The sequence below is a fragment of the Rutilus rutilus genome, assembly GCF_951802725.1.
Source record: "Rutilus rutilus genome assembly, chromosome: 18".
In the NCBI taxonomy this organism is placed as follows: domain Eukaryota; kingdom Metazoa; phylum Chordata; class Actinopteri; order Cypriniformes; family Leuciscidae; genus Rutilus; species Rutilus rutilus.
This window is the reverse complement of record NC_140231.1, coordinates 8,552,633-8,573,290: the sequence shown is the minus strand read 5'-3', so window position 1 is coordinate 8,573,290 and position 20,658 is coordinate 8,552,633. Positions and strand designations below refer to the sequence as shown.

Sequence of the window (20,658 nt, the reverse complement as noted above, 5' to 3'; positions counted from 1 at the left end):
CATGGTAAGGGTACTGATTGCAGTACATTTCCCGTAACAAAAGACGTTTTTCTATGAAATATAGAACTGCAGCTCTTGCAGGATTTTGATGTGTACATGCTGAATTGCAATTTTTTACTGTTTAGTGCTCAGTAAGCTAATAGTGGTAAGTAGTTATTTGTCAGGTAACTTTTTTTTGTTGTTGCACTTTTGTGATGTTCCCTGGTAGGCATAGAGCATTGCGTAGATTTTTATTTTAGTTTGTTGTTTTTGAGCTGACGCTGTGTTGAAAGCACTGACGCTATTGTTTGACTAACTGGTTTGTTAGTGAGAATACAACTGATGGTATTTGAGTGCTTAAAATTGTGGAGGCACAAAGAATGGGGTGGAGTTATTTTAGGGGAGGTGAGAGGAGTTAGGTTGAACAATCACAAGGTTCTTCAATAAATTGGCCACTAAGTTATCAAGCATCCTAGTAAAAAAACAAAAAGTTTAACCCTCATGGTCTGTTACATGGTCAATTTGACCTGTTTAGATTTTTGAGCTGTCGAAAATGTTAACAAAGTTAACCTATGTTTTTTTTTTTTTTTTTTTTTTTTTTACTTTTGAGACTTTTCCTCATTTAAGGTCATGAACATGCATGCGAAGTTGCTGTGTGCTCATCTTGTCACAAGTAATTTCTTGAATTAATTAAATGAGGCTACAGAACAAAAGATGAGACAACTTAGCAAAAGTAAGCATTAATTTCATTATACAGTAATATTAAATTGTTCAGTTATGATGTTGAGCATAAATGTTAAAAAAAAGTTGGAAAAAAAATGTATATGCAAAAAAGTCAGAAAAACATTTTCATAAATGATATGTTCAGATATAAGTCTTTTGTAATGATTCATAGTGTTAATATTAAAAGTGTACTGTTTGTACCTGATTTTTTGGTGTTTTTCAGAGTGTGGTTTTTGGAAAATTGTATTGAATCCAATTAGGGTCAATTTGACCCGCACCATGATTTAACTGAAACTGAAAGATCGCAATTTTACCACTACCGAAGATGCTGCCATCCTTACCAATGAATATGTACTCACTTATAAATATGAAGTCAGCAAAAAATAGATAAAAGTTCACTGATAGTATTAATATTTAAATAATTTAAATTACTACTGGTGCAGCCAGTTTGCTACGTTTCAAATGATTATTAAACCGCAAGCACAAACTATGCAAATGCTACAGCCCTTTCGGTGCACTCAGTGTCTGAATTCACTCAATCATTTTCATTCACTCCTTCAAGAGGACTATATTAGTGAAGTAATGTAGGGAATAGTGAATGAGGGTAAATGGGGGAATTTCAAACACAGCTCAGGACTCTTATTATACTCTGGATACTTAATCATGAATAACATTATAGGTATTTATATAGGTAACATTATATGTCCTGGATCAAAGATCATTTCTTCTGTTTTCTTAGTATTTACAATGAGATGATGGTCCTCACACCATTAAATGGTGTAAATGGTGTAAACGATGGTCCTCACAAAATAAACTGCTGTTTTCAGCTACATAAGGTGTATTTAACAGTAGCATTCAAGAAAGAAATTAAATGAAAAAATACATGGAAGCAAAAAAAAAAAAAAAAAAAAAATGTGGCTGGGTCTTTCTCCAGAATATTTTACTGGAGTAGATTATGGGTGTTTCCGAAGCCAAGTAACTTATCTAAAATCTCTATGCAATAATGAGTGAAGTGAATGAGTGAGAGTAAAAATGAAACGAGCGCAAATCCGTCTATGCGTGCATCTCTCAGAAATCAGAGCTTGGCAAGAGTAATATCAACTCTAATAGGCTACTACATCATATAAATGTTCTTCGATGTGATATTGTATATTATTGTATGTATATTTAAATGATTTAAGCCTTGTACAATATGATATTCGCATTAATGGAATAAGCACAGCACAATCACAAATCGCAGCCTCTGCGTGTGTCTGTCTCTCAGCAACCAAAACAGCACTAATAGTCTATAATCAACTAAGATTCATCATATACATTAATTACTACTTGATATGTCTATTTAAATGTTTTAAACTTCATATGATGTGATAAGCTACATGATCGATTTCATCATCTCACTCTCTCTTGAAGCTGATCCTCACTGTCCCCGTGCGTATTTGGCGCTCGAACTGTGAGGTTTTTTTTTCCCCACTGCAACTTTGCTACCTGTGTGACATCTCATTTTATTACGACTCTCAACTGTGTGGTTACAAAGTATATTACAATGGCATCGAACACAGCTCAGAGCGCCAATAATAATCAAGAATTGGAAGTGTCAGTTTTTATAACATGTGTTTTGACACTTTTGTCTGGCTATAGAATGAGAAACAATTTAGCATAATGCTGCCATCGAGGCAAGGTGTTTTTAAGAGACATCCATGCTTATTTCAGCAAGACAATGCCAAGATTAATTCTGCACGTTACAACAGTGTGGCTTCATAGTAAGAGAGTTCAGGTACTAGACTGGCCATCCAGACCTGTCTCCTATTGAAAATGTGTGGTGCATTATGAAGCAAAAAATACAACAGACCGTTGAGTACTTAAGGTCATTTATCAATAAGAAAGAAACTTAATTAGTGTCAGTTCCAAAACACTTACTGGGTGTTGTTAGAAGAAAAGGTGATGTATCACACTGAACGTATTTTTACAAAAAACAATGATAAAAAAGATAAAAGTTTATCACTTTGAACATTGAAAAAATAAATTAAAAAATAATCCCCTAGGAGAAACTGTCCCGCCTTCTAAGTAAAAGAGTCAATCACTGATTGGTAAAGTCATTGCGCCACTGCATCGATCTGTTAGAAGCTCCGGTTCCCATAGGAACCTGAGACTCACGCTTGGGACAGCACATGCGCATTGGCTCGTCTAGCCTGAAAAAGTAAGGGTTTGGTGGGACTCTGATTGAGCCAAGTGGAAATCAACGCTGTAGCTAAAATCAACGCTGTAGCTAAAACACGGAATGGAGTTTAATTTATTAGGGCATTCCTCAAGTGGAATGGATTTGGCTGACGGCGCTCTGAAAAGTGAACAGACATATGCGCTGAATTAGAGACGTTAAAAGTGAGTGTGTCCAATTTCATTGGTCTTAAAAAAAAAGTGGGTGGGTCTTGTCCCACCCATATACAATGGTTCCGACACCCGTGAACAAATATAAAAATAAAATACTACATAGTCTATAAATTATACATTGATTCTTATTAAAGCTACTATTAAATTTCTCAGTCAAAAGCAGTGAGTGGTTTTCTCTTTGTGTTTTGTCGTTTCATTAACATTAAAGGGATAGTTCCCCCAAAAAAGAAAATTGTTATAATTTACTCTCTCAAGTTGTTTTAAACCCGAATAAGTTTGTTTCTTCTGTTGAAAATAAGTGTTATTTTGAAGAATGTGGGTAACCAAACAGTTTCTAATCCCCAGTGACTTCCATAGTATATTTTTTCCTACTATGGAAGTAAATGGAGACCAGGAACTGTTTGGATAGCAACATTCTTCAAAATATCTTGTGTTCAGCACAAGAAAGACATGAATATAGGTTTGGAACAACATTAGAGTGAATAAATAATGACATTTTTCATTTTTGGGTGAACTATCCCCTTTAAAGTGTAAGTTGCAGGTTAACCAGCACAGCCAATTAATGTGTAAATTGCGTTAAAATAACATTTATTGGGGTTTCTTCAACGGTAGCGTGTTTTTTCAGTTACTGGGTGATGACGTCATAAGAGGAACTCGCAACCCATACTCTGCTGGATTCCTACTGTATTATGGCTATTTGGAGAACGACTGAAGATGTGGGAAACCATCAAATTCTTTATGGACCACCACAGCCCTACAATTTTTAACCGGTCAGGCGTGAGAGAGGGGAACCATGGCACTCAAAGAGTTATTAATGCTTGGTGTGAGGATAATTAGTGGAGGGTTGGCCAGGTGAGTAACGTTAGCTACGTTAGAGCTAGTCTAGCCTGGTGCAAACTTAACCCGGATAATATAACGGAACAAGCAAGTCTTTTCAAAATATTGCCGTCATGTAGAATAGCAAGGAGGGACAACGACTGAAGACATTATTAACTTACAGTAAGTCAGTCCAAATCAGAGCTGCAACGTTAGAGATGCACACACGCCTCAAACGTCATGTAATACCCTTCCTCAATCCACGCGTTATCAATTTCTCACGATTTAATTAGCGATGTTTATTGTCAGAAAAGAAAAAGAGAGATCGATGTCCCCATCACTGTGTTTGTGTGGGCTATGCCACCCAGTTGAATCAGCAGTGGAGAGTATGTGCTGCCGTGAGGTGAACGCGTTTTGGAGTTTAGTGGAACAGCTCGACCTGCGACCGGCTGATCTGATGTGCCTGAACCCGTTTGTTTTGCGAATAGCTTATTCTCATTTCAGGCGGGATCACGGTCCCCTTAAAGTCAGCACACACGAGTATGTTTACAATGGAGTTATTTTATCCATATTTTTTTTTATCAAATAAAACATACAACCAACTTTTCTGAAGTTATGTAAGGCATCTATAGCTGCTAGCGTACGGTAACTCTACTAGTGAGTTCCTCTTATGACGTCACGCCCCATCTAGTGGAAGGGAGCGGTTAAAACCACTGTTAAAAGTGCCAACTTTTCATATTATATCAGCATTTTGCTATAAAAAACAATGGTGGGCGGTTCTTATCTTTATGTTTAATAAACACATTGCATTATCTTCGTGAAAAATTTAACCTGCAACTTACACTTTAAGGATCCCTTTTAACTATCCCCTATTAGGCTACTGTCACTTTAAGACCGGCACACATCTAATATACACGCATATGACACGCACCCAATTTTCTCTCAAATGTTTGCTTTCACTTCAGACATAACCAACTGTGTTTATGTAATCCAGGTGTGTATTTGACAGTATTAGTGCAATAAGACTCAAAAGAAAACTTAGACCAGTAACCAGGCGCTGTTTGACAGGCTTTAAGTGCCTGAGCGCTTTGGGTGTATGTGCTCAGAAAAGCACATGTTAGAACAGCGCATCAGCACACAAATTAAATGTTTAACCGGAAAGGCTTTAAAGCACATGCAAATAATAAACTTTTGTGAATTGCAGTGTCCTGTGAGTTAACATGTGACGTGAATGTACGTCGCATTGAACAGTATGTTGGGACGGAGGCGCCAAGGGTCTCATTTATAAAACTGTCACATTACATTGATAGAAATCATTTAGTAGCCTATCCTTGCCTTGTTTTGAATAAATAAATCAAATAAATGTACAATTTCATATCAAGTGTTTCTCAATCTTTTCCACTGGCCTAATTGATTTATATTTTTAATGGAAACAGATAGGCCTTGTTGTGCATTATTTGTACGAAAATATGTTCTCAGACAATCTGCTGGTATCATAAGCAATTCTCTCTGTAGTTAAAACACAACATGTCACAGGAAAAGTGTTCAAAAGCATCACATCCACTACAAATATTTGTATTGTTTTTTTTGTATTGAACTGAATATAAATTATATTGAATATAAAGAAAAATGTTGTAACTTTTCAGTAATGATTTCATGTAGCCTAATTTAAGTTGTTTAACTCCATTAATGAGAATGGCATATTTAATCTAAATGTTTATATCAGAAGTAAAACAGTTTAAATCATTATTTTATTTATTTAAACTGTTATTGTGAACATGCATTGTATTTATGATTAGGACTCATAATGAAGATTTATGGTTTTCCTTCATCTGCCGTTAGATAAATATGCGTCAGTTTCACTAAACGGCCCAACGCGCTCGCTGGCGCGGACATTTAAAAATGGATGGGTGTTTGCTTCATGTGATAGGCTTGGTGAGTGAAATTATATTTCTATTATCTTTCTGTATATGTATAATTTTCTTAAAACGTTCTGTCTAAAAGTGACCAAAAAGACATTTAACTCCAGCTCACCATCGGTGTTGCCAAACTGCTCCATCTCCAAAATGTTTGTACGCATGGATCAGAGTTTGCGTGCAGGTGCGCAAATTTTCCCGTCAAGTTTTTTTTATATATCACAACTTATGCGTCGGAAGTGGCGTATGCCTCTTTCAGGGCCTGTTTTGTGCGTAAGCAACGGTTATAAATGAGGCCCCAGAACTGCAACTGACAGAACGCACTGTAGCACGATATTGCTTCAAAAATTATGATATCGCACACCCCAAAAAATAAATAAATAAAATAAATAAATAAAACTCGCTCAAATCTATATCTATATCTATTAGGGGTGTGACGAGACGCTTACTCCACGAGACGAGACGAGACACGAGATTGGGTTCACGAGAACGAGACAAGACGAGATTTTTACACAATTTTTAAGAAATCCTCAATGATGAAATATATGAATGGAAAATAGTCTTTTATTCAACTGAAAATCACAAAATGCAAAACAATTTAGGTTCATTTTGAAATCAACTTTTAATGAATGTTATTTTACTTCTATTTTAATGAATTCTATGCAGTAAAGGACATGCAAACACTGCAAAATGTTTTGCTATAAACTCTACTGTCTGGCTTCTCCCCTGTACGATTTCACATGAGAAATCTAACTCCTTTCCACAAATCGAACATAAAGAAAAATAAAACAGTATAAATAAAATAAAATAAATATAAATAACTGATATAACACTTTAAATGCAAACAGTAAGTGTGTATCCATAATCAAAGTACTGCTCTCTCAAAACTACAAGTTCAAACAGAAACAATTTTTTTTTTCAAGCATGAAAAAGAGATAAAATTAACTACACAGAACAGACTAAGATTTTGGTCATGTTCTTTTTCAAGAATATAAGCATGTCGACGATTTCTGGCAGCATTTGAGACCTTTGGGCAGTAGCTAACTAGGGCTGCACGATATGAGGAAAAGCTGCGATGTGCGATAACATTGTTTAATATTGCGATGTCGATATGACTTGTGATATGTGAATGTTAGCTATACTGTTCCCATGTCTTAGTGCTTTAATAGGTTCTTTGCGCGATAGGTCAAATGTTTATTACCTGCCTGGTTCAGATTACACTATTTTAGCGCGATTTTGGCACGATCCGTTTCGTGGAGATTCGTAAAGGACAACGGGCGTCGGGACGCAAGATTCGATCGTTTCATTTCGAATAGTGTGTCATAGTGGGCGACAACCTACGCGTCTGCGATGCTCCAGGACATCATGACAGAAAGACTAGCATGTTTAACTTTAACGGTCCTCCACGACGGGTTGAGTGTGAGCGTGAGTGAGTGAGAGTGCGAGCAACAGTGAGTGTGCGTGTGTGCGCCCGCCAGTGAGCGTGTGTGTGTGTGTGTGTGTGTGTGTGTGTGTGTGTGTGTGTGTGTGTGTGTGTGTGTGTGTGTGTGTGTGTGTGTGTGTGTGTGTGTGTGTGTGTGTGTGTGTGTGTGTGTGTGTGTGTTCGCGCGCGAGTGAGTGAGCGAGGGACAGTGAGTGTGTGTGTGTGCGCGGAGTGTGTGTGTGTGATTGGCCCGGCACACAAATGATTTAAAAGTGGCAGGGGCATCTTCAATAGGCTACTAATTTCACCCTCACTCACGAGACAAAGTTTTACCTCGACGAGAAATCTCGTCGCGTTTTAATCTCGCGAGATCTCGTAACACGAGATCTCGTCACACCCCTAATATCTATATATCCAAGGAAGGAACAGTGGTGAACCAGTGACAGGGTCATGGGTGGCCAAGGCTCATTGATGCACGTGGTGAACCAGCGACAGGGTCATGGGTGGCCAAGGCTCATTTGATGCACGTGGGGAGCAAAGGCTGGCCCGCGTGGTCCGATCCAACAGACGAGCTACTGTAGCTCAAATTGTTCAAGAAGTTTATGCTGGTTCTTATAGAAAGGTGTCAGGATCGCAGTTCGTTGCGTATGGGGCTGCATAGCCGCAGACCAGTCAGGGTGCCCATGCTGACCCCTGTCCACTGCCGAAAGCGCCAACAGTAGGCACGTGAGCATCAGAACTGGACCACAGAGCAATGGAAGAAGGTGGCCTGATCTGATGAATCACATTTTCTTTTACATCACATTGATGGCCGTGTGCGGAAGGCGGCAAGCTGGCGGAGGCAGTGTGATGCTTTGGTTAATGTTCTGCTGGGAAACCTTGGGTCCTGCCATCCATGTGGATGTTACTTTGACACGTTTAACCTACCTAAGCATACTTGCAGACCATGTACACCCTTTCACGGAAACTGTATTTCCTGGTGGCTGTGGCCTCTTTCAGCAGGATAATGCGCCCTGTCACAAAGCAAAAATAGTTCAGGAATGGTTTGAGGAGCACAACAACGAGTTTGAGGTGTTGACTTGTCCTCCAAATTCCCCAGTTCTCAATCCAATCGAGTATCTGTGGGATGTGCTGAACAAACAAGTCCAATCCATGGAGGCCCCACCTCGCAACTTACAGAAGTTAAAGGATCTGCTGCTAACGTCTTGGTGCCAGATACCACAACACACCTTCAGGGGTCTAGTGGAGTCCATGCCTTGACGGGTCAGGGCTGTTTTGGCAGCAAAAGGGGGACCAACACAATATAGAAAACACATAATGTTATACCTGATCGGTATAAGATTGATATTGATCAGGTAAAACAAGCGCTTAATGAGCAGTTGTTTAGGTGGGTTGCTAATGTATTAGATTTCTCTAATACATAAAATAAGTAAGCTTGAACATAGTTCTTGTGGGGAGAAGAATTTATTGAAGGTAGTAGTGTAGCAGTTATTCAGCACCGATGTTAGCATGTCAGTCTTTGAGAGAACTTTAAGATTCTTAGAAGGGTTATGATTCTTTAAAGTTCTTCATACCTGAAGATAAAAGGGCTACAAACAATTGATACTGTTAGAGGACCTCTTGGAGATCCAAGTGGACAAACAAGATACCCTGAGGAACGCTGTTCCTTTGTTGTTCTTATCGTATGGACTATTTGGTTACAGACAGTTTCAGTTGATTGCATCTGAGGCACAGTCACAGCATAAATGCATTGACCAAAAATGGCTATCCACCGCTGGTTCCCAATTAGCCTGACAGAGCTTGAGAATAATCCCCAAATCCAGGTTTGCAAATTTTGTTACATCATACCCAAAAAGGCTTGAGGATCTAATCAGTCCCAGAGGTGGGTAATGGTAGTGTCTAAATATGTATGCTATAGTGAAATATCAGTTGCTTCTTTTTAATAAATTTGCAACATAATCACTAATCTGTTTTTTGATTTGCCATTATGCACTACAGAGTGTAGGTTGATGGGAAAAACAAAATGATGTGAAAGGATTTTAGCTAAAAGCTTAAACGTGCTGAATCCACTTTATTTTGTGCATGAGCGTGTTAGTGTGTGTAAGGGAGCAAATAATGGGCTTACATTGTATGATTTGGGGTGTCTCTGTTTCCACTGAACCAGGACAAGTTGGGCAATGACGAGTGTGACAATGAGAATGAGAACCATCTCTGCATGCATGGCTTCATGCCCTTTGTGTTTGGCATGCATTTTAGCATGTTCCAACCTGCAAAACAGAAAAGAAAACCTTAAAATAAGCACACATTTATAAACAATCAATTACATAATCAGTTTTTAAAGATGCTGTAACAGCTTTTAGCTGTTACTTGTTAATTTAGATTTGGCACAAGTAACTTACAGCAGTAGCTTTCAACTAGTGGGTTGTAACTAGGGGTGTGCACGAATAGTCGAATATTCAATCTATAATTATTCAAAAAATAAATATACTACTAGAATTTTGCTACATATATTGCTTTGCTGGCTTTAAATGCAGTGAAATCCTAAACACGCAAACTAAAACTCACAGTTATAACTAAATGCCCTGGGTGGCTCTGTGGAGCTTGTTAACAAGCTGACTGCAAATGGATCAATATGTTGTGTGGAAACATTGTCAGGTTAAACTGAGTAATCATAAATATCATGAAATCCAAACACCAGTCAAATGAGGACAGACAGCCATCCATTACTTCATTCACTTCTTCAGGTAAGCGCAGCTGTACACTCATGTGAGTCGAGAAGATAACTTATCTGATAGCAAAATGATCAAGACGTATGAGTTCCTTTAAAGGGTTAGTTCGCCCATTTAAGACATGAAGTTGTATGCAATCCTTACCAGCACTATAGTGCATACACACTGACCCACTCTGTGGTCACCTCCCTGGTCAGAGTTCTGGCCGCTGGAAGTTTTTCAAGAAAGTATTCCCGGTTAGTTTCCGGGGCCTCAAAACTGTGCGTTTTTACGTGAAAAAATGATATGCGTTTCAAAGCTTGATTAATTTACATCACAAAAAACACGCCAGACAAAATTCATACCTCAGTTTTAATCGGCACTATTTTCTTTCCATTTCTATCAATCCGCGCTGCTGTCAACGTCAACAGTGCGCACGTTCCGATCAGCTGTTGATAGCGCGACTCGCTGACAAACATGTCTGACTACGAAACTTCTGATGATGAAACCAATTTTAGCACAATGTCAGACGGAACAGATGATGATTAAAGTAATTTTAGCACAACGCTAAAGGGATACCTTTATGAACCGGAGTATACCGATGCCGAACTTCAGCAGATGGAGATAGAACGGGAAGAGAGAGAGCGAGAGGACAGAGATGAAGTTGTCCAAGTTGATGCTGGGCCCAGAGCTGTAGCAAGAGCCAGGATGAACGACAAATGGTGGTGCACTTGTTCAAATTGTCGTGCACTTGTTCAAATTGTCAAGTTATGCCAACAGAAGCTATTGCTGCCACGAATGGGAACTCATGCCACAGATGCAAAACCCATCGATTGACGAGGAGGCCAACTGCATTACAGGTCTGTCTGCATTACATCCAAATAGTTTTTTCAGCAAATTGTACCTATATCCCTATATACTGTTTTTATATTAGACCTCTTTTCACATGATTTCCACTGGAGTCTAAACATTGTTTACTGTACAGTTTAGACATGGGATCATAAAGTTAGTAAATATAGAGCTTACCCGTGCAAAACTCTTTAACCCTCTGAGGTCGGCAAACGCGCCCGCGCGTTTTGCTGGATTTTTTTTACATTGTAGCACTTTAAACTTAAATTACTCCGTCATTTATGGTCATACAGAAAAAAGAAATATAAAAAAAGAATCTGTGATATTTCTACTTTTGTATGTGTCCACTTACAATCAAATCAAAACATTGTGCTTTTGAAAAATAAAGAAAATAAACAGGGTGTGCGTTCTGCCTCTCCGTCGCGGTGAACTTTTTTTTCTTGAGCACGTCTATAAACTGAAACAAAACTCAGCGAATACTTGTCATACATTTATGAGCCATATACCTTTATAAACATTTAAGTGTGTACTTTTAAATGATCGGATTCAAACTGAAAACAAATATTCTCTGTTTAAGTAATTTGTATAAAACCAACAAGATGTCCAGCTTCTCAAACGCTTCCTAATTACTTTTAATTTGAACACGCCCACTCGCGCAAAAGATATTCACATGCAAATCTCCACATGGAACGCTAACGCGCTCATTACCTCAAAAACAAAACACTTCATCAGTCTCTGCTTTTCGTCGAGTTTGAAAGACGTGAGCTTACATTGGCTTTACCCCAGAAGAAGAACGCGATTTGAAGACAAGAAAGATATAAGGTAAGAAATTCTTACATATTAGTTTGTTATTGTTGCATAAATTTCACATTGCAGTTGAACTGTTGCTAGATATATGGTGAATATTATAATATTTAGACCCGTGTTTACTGTTACTGTGTTTGTGGATATCTGCTCAAACGTAGATATGTATATGGTAGGCCTAACCATAATGTTTTATATTTGAGCGCGATCGCGTTTGAATGTATCATATTTTTGATCGCGATCGCGTTTGAATGTATTTATATATATATATATATATATATATATATATATATATATATATATATATATATAATAGGTTCACAGTTGGAAACAGTTGTTTTTTTTCACAAATTGTGCTTGCAAATTGTATAATATCCAAGGTAAACATTTCTAGTAATTGTGCAGCTAATTGTTCTCATACTGTATTTTCAGTAAGTTTTGGAATATATTCTCTACCCAAATGTGTCACTAATAAAGCACAATAAAAATAATTTAAAGAGAAGGCTTATATTGACCTTTTAAGATTTTGTTCTATCCTATATATATATATATATATATATATATATATATATATATATATATATATATATATATATATATATACACACATACATACATACATACACACACACACACACACACACACACACACACCTAAAGGATTATTAGGAACACCATACTAATACTGTGTTTGACCCCCTTTCGCCTTCAGAACTGCCTTAATTCTATGTGGCAATGATTCAACAAGGTGCTGAAAGCATTCTTTAGAAATGTTGGTAGGATAGCATCTTGCAGTTGATGGAGATTTGTGGGATGCACATCCAGGGCGCGAAGCTCCCGTTCCACCACATCCCAAAGATGCTCTATTGGGTTGAGATCTGGTGACTGTGGGGGCCATTTTAGTACAGTGAACTCATTGTCATGTTCAAGAAACCAATTTGAAATGATTCGAGCTTTGTGACATGGTGCATTATCCTGCTGGAAGTAGCCATCAGAGGATGGGTACATGGTGGTCATAAAGGGATGGACATGGTCAGAAACAATGCTCAGGTAGGCCGTGGCATTTAAACGATGCCCAATTGTCACTAAGGGGCCTAAAGTGTGCCAAGAAAACATCCCAGACACCATTACACCACCACCACCAGCCTGCACAGTGGTAACAAGGCATGATGGATCCATGTTCTCATTCTGTTTACACCAAATTCTGACTCTACCATCTGAATGTCTCAACAGAAATCGAGACTCATCAGACCAGGCAACATTTTTCCAGTCTTCAACTTAGGGGTGTGCTCAAAATATTGATTCTTAGATACATACCGATATAATAAAAAAAGATACAGTATCGACATTCTAGCCCTTAGTATCGATACTCCGCCCAGCCATTAGGGGGCGTAGCGGCGCCCGCGAGTTTAAAAAAACTCATGGAAAATGTCAATATCATACTACTCGAAAATGTCGAAGATTTTAGAAGCGCCGTTGTCCCTAAAGGCAGATGTTTGGACACATTTTGGTTTTAAAGCAAAGGAAGGAAACCAAGGGATCGATAAAACAAATGCAATCTGCAAGCATTGCCAGGCTTCTATACGCTACACCGGTAATACAACTAACCTGCGCGCCCACCTGCAAAGACACCATGCAGACAAGCTAGCTTCGCCGCAGCCCAAAAAAACACGAGACCCCACGCAAACTACTTTGGACAACACAACATCCAAGCTTCCATCTAACTCAGTCCGTGCACAGAAGATTACGGAGTCTGTGGTGCATTATATTTGCAAAGGTTTATGTCCCTACAGTGTTGTCGAGAACACAGGCTTTCGCTTTATGATCAACACATTAGATCCCCGTTATGTGATCCCTACCCGCAGCTACATGACCGACAAAGCAGTACCGAGGATGTATGACAAAGTCAAAGACAATGTTAAGTCAGCCCTGAGTTCTGCCCCACGAGTGGCACTGACTTGCGATGGGTGGACATCGCGAGCCACGGAAGCTTTTGTTACAATCACTTGCCATTACGTTAACGAGGAGTGGGAACTGATGTCGCACGTTTTACAAACGCGAGCCATGCACGAGAGCCATACGGGGTCAAACATTGCAGAGTTACTGAAAGCGGCGCTGGAGGAGTGGGACCTCGTATCCAAAGACCCAGCTATTGTGACTGACAACGCCGCAAATATGAGCGTCGCAGCGGAGCTTGCCGGTATGTTGCATTTCAGGTGCTTCGCTCACACTTTAAACCTTGCCTCGCAGCGTGCACTGAAGCTTCCTGCTGTCGCTCGTTTATTGGGACGTGTTAGACGGATATCCAGCTTTTTTAAGCGCAGTACCACAGCCAGCCACGTACTTCGACAGAAGCAGAAGTTGCTCGAGTTGCCTGAACATAAACTGATCACTGATGTTGTGACGCGCTGGAATAGCGCGCATGATATGCTCGAGCGCTTTCTTGAGCAGCAACCCGCTGTCTCCGCTGCTCTTCTGTCCAACGAGCTTAGGAAAACCGAGAAAGAAGTTTGCACCCTATGTGAGTCGGACATTACATCTGCGGAGGAGATAGTGGATGCAATGAAGCCCATGAAGCTTGCTACTCTTGTAATGTCAAAAGAAAGCTCTCCAACACTGTCAGTTGTGGCCCCTCTTCATGCTCAGCTCATCCAGGATTTCCAAGAGAGCAGAGCAGATAGTGAGATAGTGAAAGAAATCAAAGCGGCTATTTGCCAAGATTTGAGCAAGAGGTACATGGATCAGCAGAAAGAGACCATGTATGTATGTTCAGCACTCGATCCAAGATTCAAAGCTTTGCCCTTCCTTCCTGATGATGAACGAGAGGAAATATACTTGAGAATCACTGCAGAAGCTCGAAGAATTCAAGAACTATTTCAGGTAAGCCCTTTCACTGTGTCATTAACATTAGCATTACATGGTTAAAAAACATAAAAAACAAACACACACACACACACACATATATATATATATATATATATATATATATATATATATATATATATATACCAAGTGTAATAAAACGAAATATTCAGTTCATAATTTCAAATTCATAATAGTATGTTAGAGCTTAAAAAACTAAATGGTTTCAAACATATACTTCATGTAAAGCACTATACTAGCAAAACAATATATTGTAAAGGTTTGTCAGTTCATCGCATTAAATAAAAGGCAAACTAACTATTATATGTCTTTGAATATGCTCTTTATAGAATTAACTATGGGTTTATTGATAAAAAAATCTGTTTTTTTGCATAATAGGAAGAGGCTGAAGTAGTGCTGCACGATTAATCGTATCGCAATTGCAATCGCGATGTCAAGCCTACGCGATTATATGACGCAAAATGGTGCGATTTTATATTAAATAAACAAATTAGCGCTGTTAACGCACTTATTAATGCAAATGCTTTTAAACCATTCATGCGCGATAAGACATAAAAGAACGAGCCGCCTGTGAATGTCCTCCTGACACACACACACATGTACACACACACACACACACACACACACACACACACACACACACACACACACACAGATAGACGCGCGCCAGTATCAAGTTCTCTTTCGCGGTAGAACGAACAACACACATGTATGCCAAAATGAACGCGCTGCCTGTGAATGTCCTGACTGTGACTGACAGAAAGACTTGCGCTAATATCGTGCGTGCGCACAAAACAGCATGACAGAATACAGTTCTCTTTCGAGCTTGAACGAACACACACAATTATGCAAAAATGTCTTTTTGTCGAGTGTCTTCATAACATAAGAGTAGTTTTATGATGAACACGAAGAGTTGTGATAACTCGTGAAAGAATGAGGCGCGTGTGAGATCCGCGTCTCTGACAGCGGCTGGTCTTAAAGGGACAGTACAGTAGCCACTAATTACATCTGTGACTAAAGTTATTATTTTTTTCTTTTTTTTTCAATTTCTTTTTTATTATTATTATTTTTCTTTAACCTGACATGTATGGTTATATGTACTCTTGTATGTAAATTATGTTTTGTTCTTGTTAAAATGCAAAAAAATAAATAAATAAATAAATAAATAAATCTGTCACTAAAGTTAATCAAAGAACAAAGGGAACAGAGAAAAACACTCACTGCTCTTGACTAAAGAACTTTTTTCTTTAGGCTGATTATCACTAATCTGTGTGTGCATTTATTTTCCTTGAGAACCAAGCAAGTTGACTCATGAAACCATTTGTTTATTATATCGCATATCGCAATCGTAATCGCAATATTGACCTCAATTATCGCAATATGATATTTTCCCCAAATCGTGCAGCCCTAGGCTGAAGTGATACCAGGAGAGGAGGACAATCATGTGGAAGACAAGGATGACATTCCTGCCAGCCCACCACCCAAGAAGAAAAAGGACTTGTGCTGTTTGGCTGATCTGCTTGGTTCAACTTACAGTGCAGGTCCTGGGGTGAGACACAGAACCACACAGGCCCAGGCAGAAGAGGAGATGTCAAGGTACAAGGAGGCACCACCACTGTCTCTTGCTGAGGGAAGTCCACTCAGTTGGTGGAAAGAGCACCAGAATGAATATCCACTAATGTCACGCCTTGCCAAAGTGTACCTGTGCATTCCAGGGACTAGTGTCTCCTCGGAGCGCATTTTCTCTACGGCAGGCGATATTGTAACCGCACAGAGAAGTGTACTAAGCTCAAAGCATGTTGACCAACTTCTGTTTTTGAACAAAAATCTTAAGTCATAGGATAAAGCTAGCATTACCAAGAGTATCCTCAGGATATTGTTTTGTTGCTGCAGTGATTTTTGTTCAACCTGCCTTTTTGAGGACAAACCTGGTTTAGCCTTAAGATTTTAAAAATCCATCCTGTTATGAGGTAGATTTGTTGTTGTGCCAAATGTTAAAGCAAGATGTAGCATTTAAGTGATTGTACATGGTGGCAGTACATGGTGTCAAAAAAAAGAATTATAAGAAGATTTAATAAGAAGTTAAGAATAAGAAGAATAAGAATAATAAGAAGATTTTGTGCTTGTGTGAGCTCAGACTGTACCCTTGAAAAGTTAAATGTTGACTTGTGCTAATTTCCAGATTAATACAATTTGTGTACAATTAATCAGAGCACTTAAAGTTGCAAATATTTAAGCAAAATGCACTTTGTTATAATGCACTTTTGTCTTCAATAAATTGAAGAAAAATGCAGAGTTCTGTTTGTTGAATGAATGTGTTCAGCATTAATTAATTGGCTCTGGCCCATGTATTTTTATTGAATCGTATCGAATCGTGTCACATTGTATCAAATCGTATCGAGACAGCTCTGTATCGAGGTACGTATCGAATCGTGACCTGTGTATCGAGGTATGTATCGTATCGCCAGGTTCTCCAAGGTATACAGCCCTACTTCAACTGTCCAATTTTGGTGAGCTCGTGCAAATTGTAGCCTCTTTTTCCAATGTGTGGTGGAGATGAGTGGTACCCGGTGGGGTCTTCTGCTGTTGTAGCCCATCCGCCTCAAGGTTGTGCGTGTTGTGGCTTCACAAATGCTTTGCTGCAAACCTCGGTTGTAACGAGTGGTTATTTCAGTCAAAGTTGCTCTTCTATCAGCTTGAATCAGTCGGCCCATTCTCCTCTGACCTCTAGCATCAACAAGGCATTTTCGCCCACAGGACTGCAGCATACTGGATGTTTTTCACACCATTCTTTGTAAACCCTAGAAATGGTTGTGCGTGAAAATCCCAGTAACTGAGCAGATTGTGAAATACTCAGACCGGCCCGTCTGGCACCAACAACCATGCCACACTCAAAATTGCTTAAATCACCTTTCTTTCCCATTCTGACATTCAGTTTGGAGTTCAGGAGATTGTCTTGACCAGGACCACACCCCTAAATGCATTGAAGCAACTGCCATGTGATTGGTTGATTAGATAATTGCATTGAGAAATTGAACAGGTGTTCCACATACATACACACACTTTTTTTTTTAACCATTTAAATTTTAACAATATTTCCAGTGTAATCTTTCTTTGTAAAAACTAAAGTATACATTTTATCATACGTATTTCAAAGTTAAGGATTCATTAGTTTGAATATAGCCTACATTGGAACAAACACTATAATAACATCTTAGTTGATGACTTTATTTTTGACAAAACATAACATTATATATTACATATGTATGCATATATATATATATATATATATATATATTAGGGGTGTAACGATACACAAAACTGACAGTTCGGTACGTCCCACGGTTTTGACGTCTCGGTTCGGTTCATTTAGGTGGAGTGGGGGGTTTAGAAAGCTAAAATTGCTTTTTTTGTTAAACAGTGCTTTAATTAACAAATTGTCTCCTTGTCTTTAAATTAATTCAATTACAAGTAAACGTTTCGCAAGGATAAAAAAAAATATCTGCTAATGCTGTAAACTATATAGGAGCCCTTACTTTACATTACTATAACATTAAAGCTTAACAACAGAGCCTAGACTTTTAGCCTAAATTCAGTTGCTATTTATTTTTAGATATAATAATAATCAACACTCAAGTAACAAATTGTATGAAAACATGTAAACTGCACATAAGGCAGTTTTTACATTAACATTTTTACTCTAATTTATTATTGAAATATAATCATTTAAACAGTTGCTGTCATTTTCATGACAGATATTTTAAACATACATTAAATAATCAAGATGTCATTAACAGGTTAAGTAAAATATAATATATAGGCTAATATAGTGCATTTATTTAGTGAAAGAGTTCATTTCCTTAGCAAACCAACAAGCTGTGGACACTGAATGACTTGCCTGAGGTAAATAAAGCTATGTGAAAAACTAAGCGTTTTATTGACGTATTTCCGCTGTTGAAACACTGACTGAGCGATTACACGAGTTATGATGCCTTTCAGTAAGTATACTGTATTTTTCAACATACCTTCAGGTGTCCATTCATGTTTATTCTGTAACTGAGGAAGAGAATCGTGTTTACTCGCGCTCCGCGCTGCCGCTTTAAATGAGGAGCCTAGTACGGTGATCTGTCACGACACATCAAAGAGCGCCAAAACGACATTTACTGTTTGAATTTCGTGATCAAATAGACAGAATTTGAAATATATATATATATATATATATATATATATGTATATGTGTGTGTGTGTGTGTGTGTGTGTGTGTATATATATATATATATATATATATATATATATACACACACACACACACACACACATATACATACAGTGAGGAAAATAAGTATTTGAACACCCTGCTATTTTGCAAGTTCTCCCACTTAGAAATCATGGAGGGGTCTGAAATTGTCATCGTAGGTGCATGTCCACTGTGAGAGACATCATCTAAAAAAAAAAAAATCCAGAAATCACAATGTATGATTTTTTAACTATTTATTTGTATGATACAGCTGCAAATAAGTATTTGAACACCTGAGAAAATCAATGTTAATATTTGGTACAGTAGCCTTTGTTTGCAATTACAGAGGTCAAACGTTTCCTGTAGTTTTTCACCAGGTTTGCACACACTGCAGGAGGGATTTTGGCCCACTCCTCCACACAGATCTTCTCTAGATCAGTCAGGTTTCTGGGCTGTCGCTGAGAAACACGGAGTTTGAGCTCCCTCCAAAGATTCTCTATTGGGTTCAGGTCTAGAGAGAGGCTAGGCGACGCCAGAACCTTGATATGCTTCTTACAGAGCCACTCCTTGGTTATCCTGGCTGTGTGCTTCGGGTCATTGTCATGTTGGAAGACCCAGCCTCGACCCATCTTCAATGCTCTAACTGAGGGAAGGAGGTTGTTCCCCAAAATCTCACAATACATGGCCCTGGTCATCCTCTCCTTAATACAGTGCAGTCGCCCTATCCCATGTGCAGAAAAACACACCCAAAGCATGATGCTACCACCCCCATGCTTCACAGTAGGGATGGTGTTCTTGGGATGGTACTCATCATTCTTCTTCCTCCAAACACGTTTAGTGGAATTATGACCAAAAAGTTATATTTTGGTCTCATCTGACCACATGACTTTCTCCCATGACTCCTCTGGATCATCCAAATGGTCATTGGCAAACTTAAGACGGGCCTTGACATGTGCTGGTTTAAGCAGGGGAACCTTCCGTGCCATGCATGATTTCAAACCATGACATCTTAGTGTATTACCAACAGTAACCTTGGAAACGGTGGTCCCAGCTCTTTTCAGGTCATTGACCAGCTCCTCCCGTTTAGTTCTGGGCTGATTTCTCACCTTTCCTAGGATCATTGAGACCCCACGAGGTGATATCTTGCATGGAGCCCCAGTCCGAGGGAGATTGACAGTCATGTTTAGCTTCTTCCATTTTCTAATGATTGCTCCAACAGTGGACCTTTTTTCACCAAGCTGCTTGGCAATTTCCCCGTAGCCCTTTCCAGCCTTGTGGAGGTGTACAATTTTGTCTCTAGTGTTTTTGGACAGCTCTTTGGTCTTGGCCATGTTAGTAGTTGGATTCTTACTGATTGTATGGGGTGGACAGGTGTCTTTATGCAGCTAACGACCTCAAACAGGTGCATCTAATTTAGGATAATAAATGGAGTGGAGGTGGACATTTTAAAGGCAGACTAACAGGTCTTAGAGGGTCAGAATTCTAGCTGATAGACAGGTGTTCAAATACTTATTTGCAGCTGTATCATACAAATAAATAGTTAAAAAAATCCTATATTGTGATTTCTGGATTTTTTTTTTTTAGATTATGTCTCTCACAGCGGACATGCACCTACGATGACAATTTCAGACCCCTCCATGATTTCCAAGTGGGAGAACTTGCAAAATAGCAGGGTGTTCAAATACTTATTTTCCTCACTGTGTGTGTATATATATATATATATATATATATATATATATATACACACACACATATATATATATATATATATATATATATATATATATATATATATATATATATATATATACACATACACACACACTTTATAATCTATCCGATTTTTGTAGTCGATTTTTACTCATCTCAGTATAGCAATAGAGTTTGGTAAAAGCTGTTCATTCATTCACACAGAGAAACACGATTCATAAA

General features: G+C 38.6%; 1 protein-coding gene across 1 annotated transcript in view; it reads right to left on the bottom strand.

Annotated features, from left to right (window-relative positions):
• Positions 1–20,658, bottom strand: part of rnf121 (ring finger protein 121) — a 99,255-nt gene that overhangs the window by 31,258 nt on the left and 47,339 nt on the right. The window contains exon 3 of the mRNA XM_084386918.1: positions 9,371–9,512. Within this exon, the coding sequence (XP_084243044.1) occupies positions 9,371–9,512 (142 nt within the window). The remainder of the gene's footprint in view (positions 1–9,370; positions 9,513–20,658) is intronic.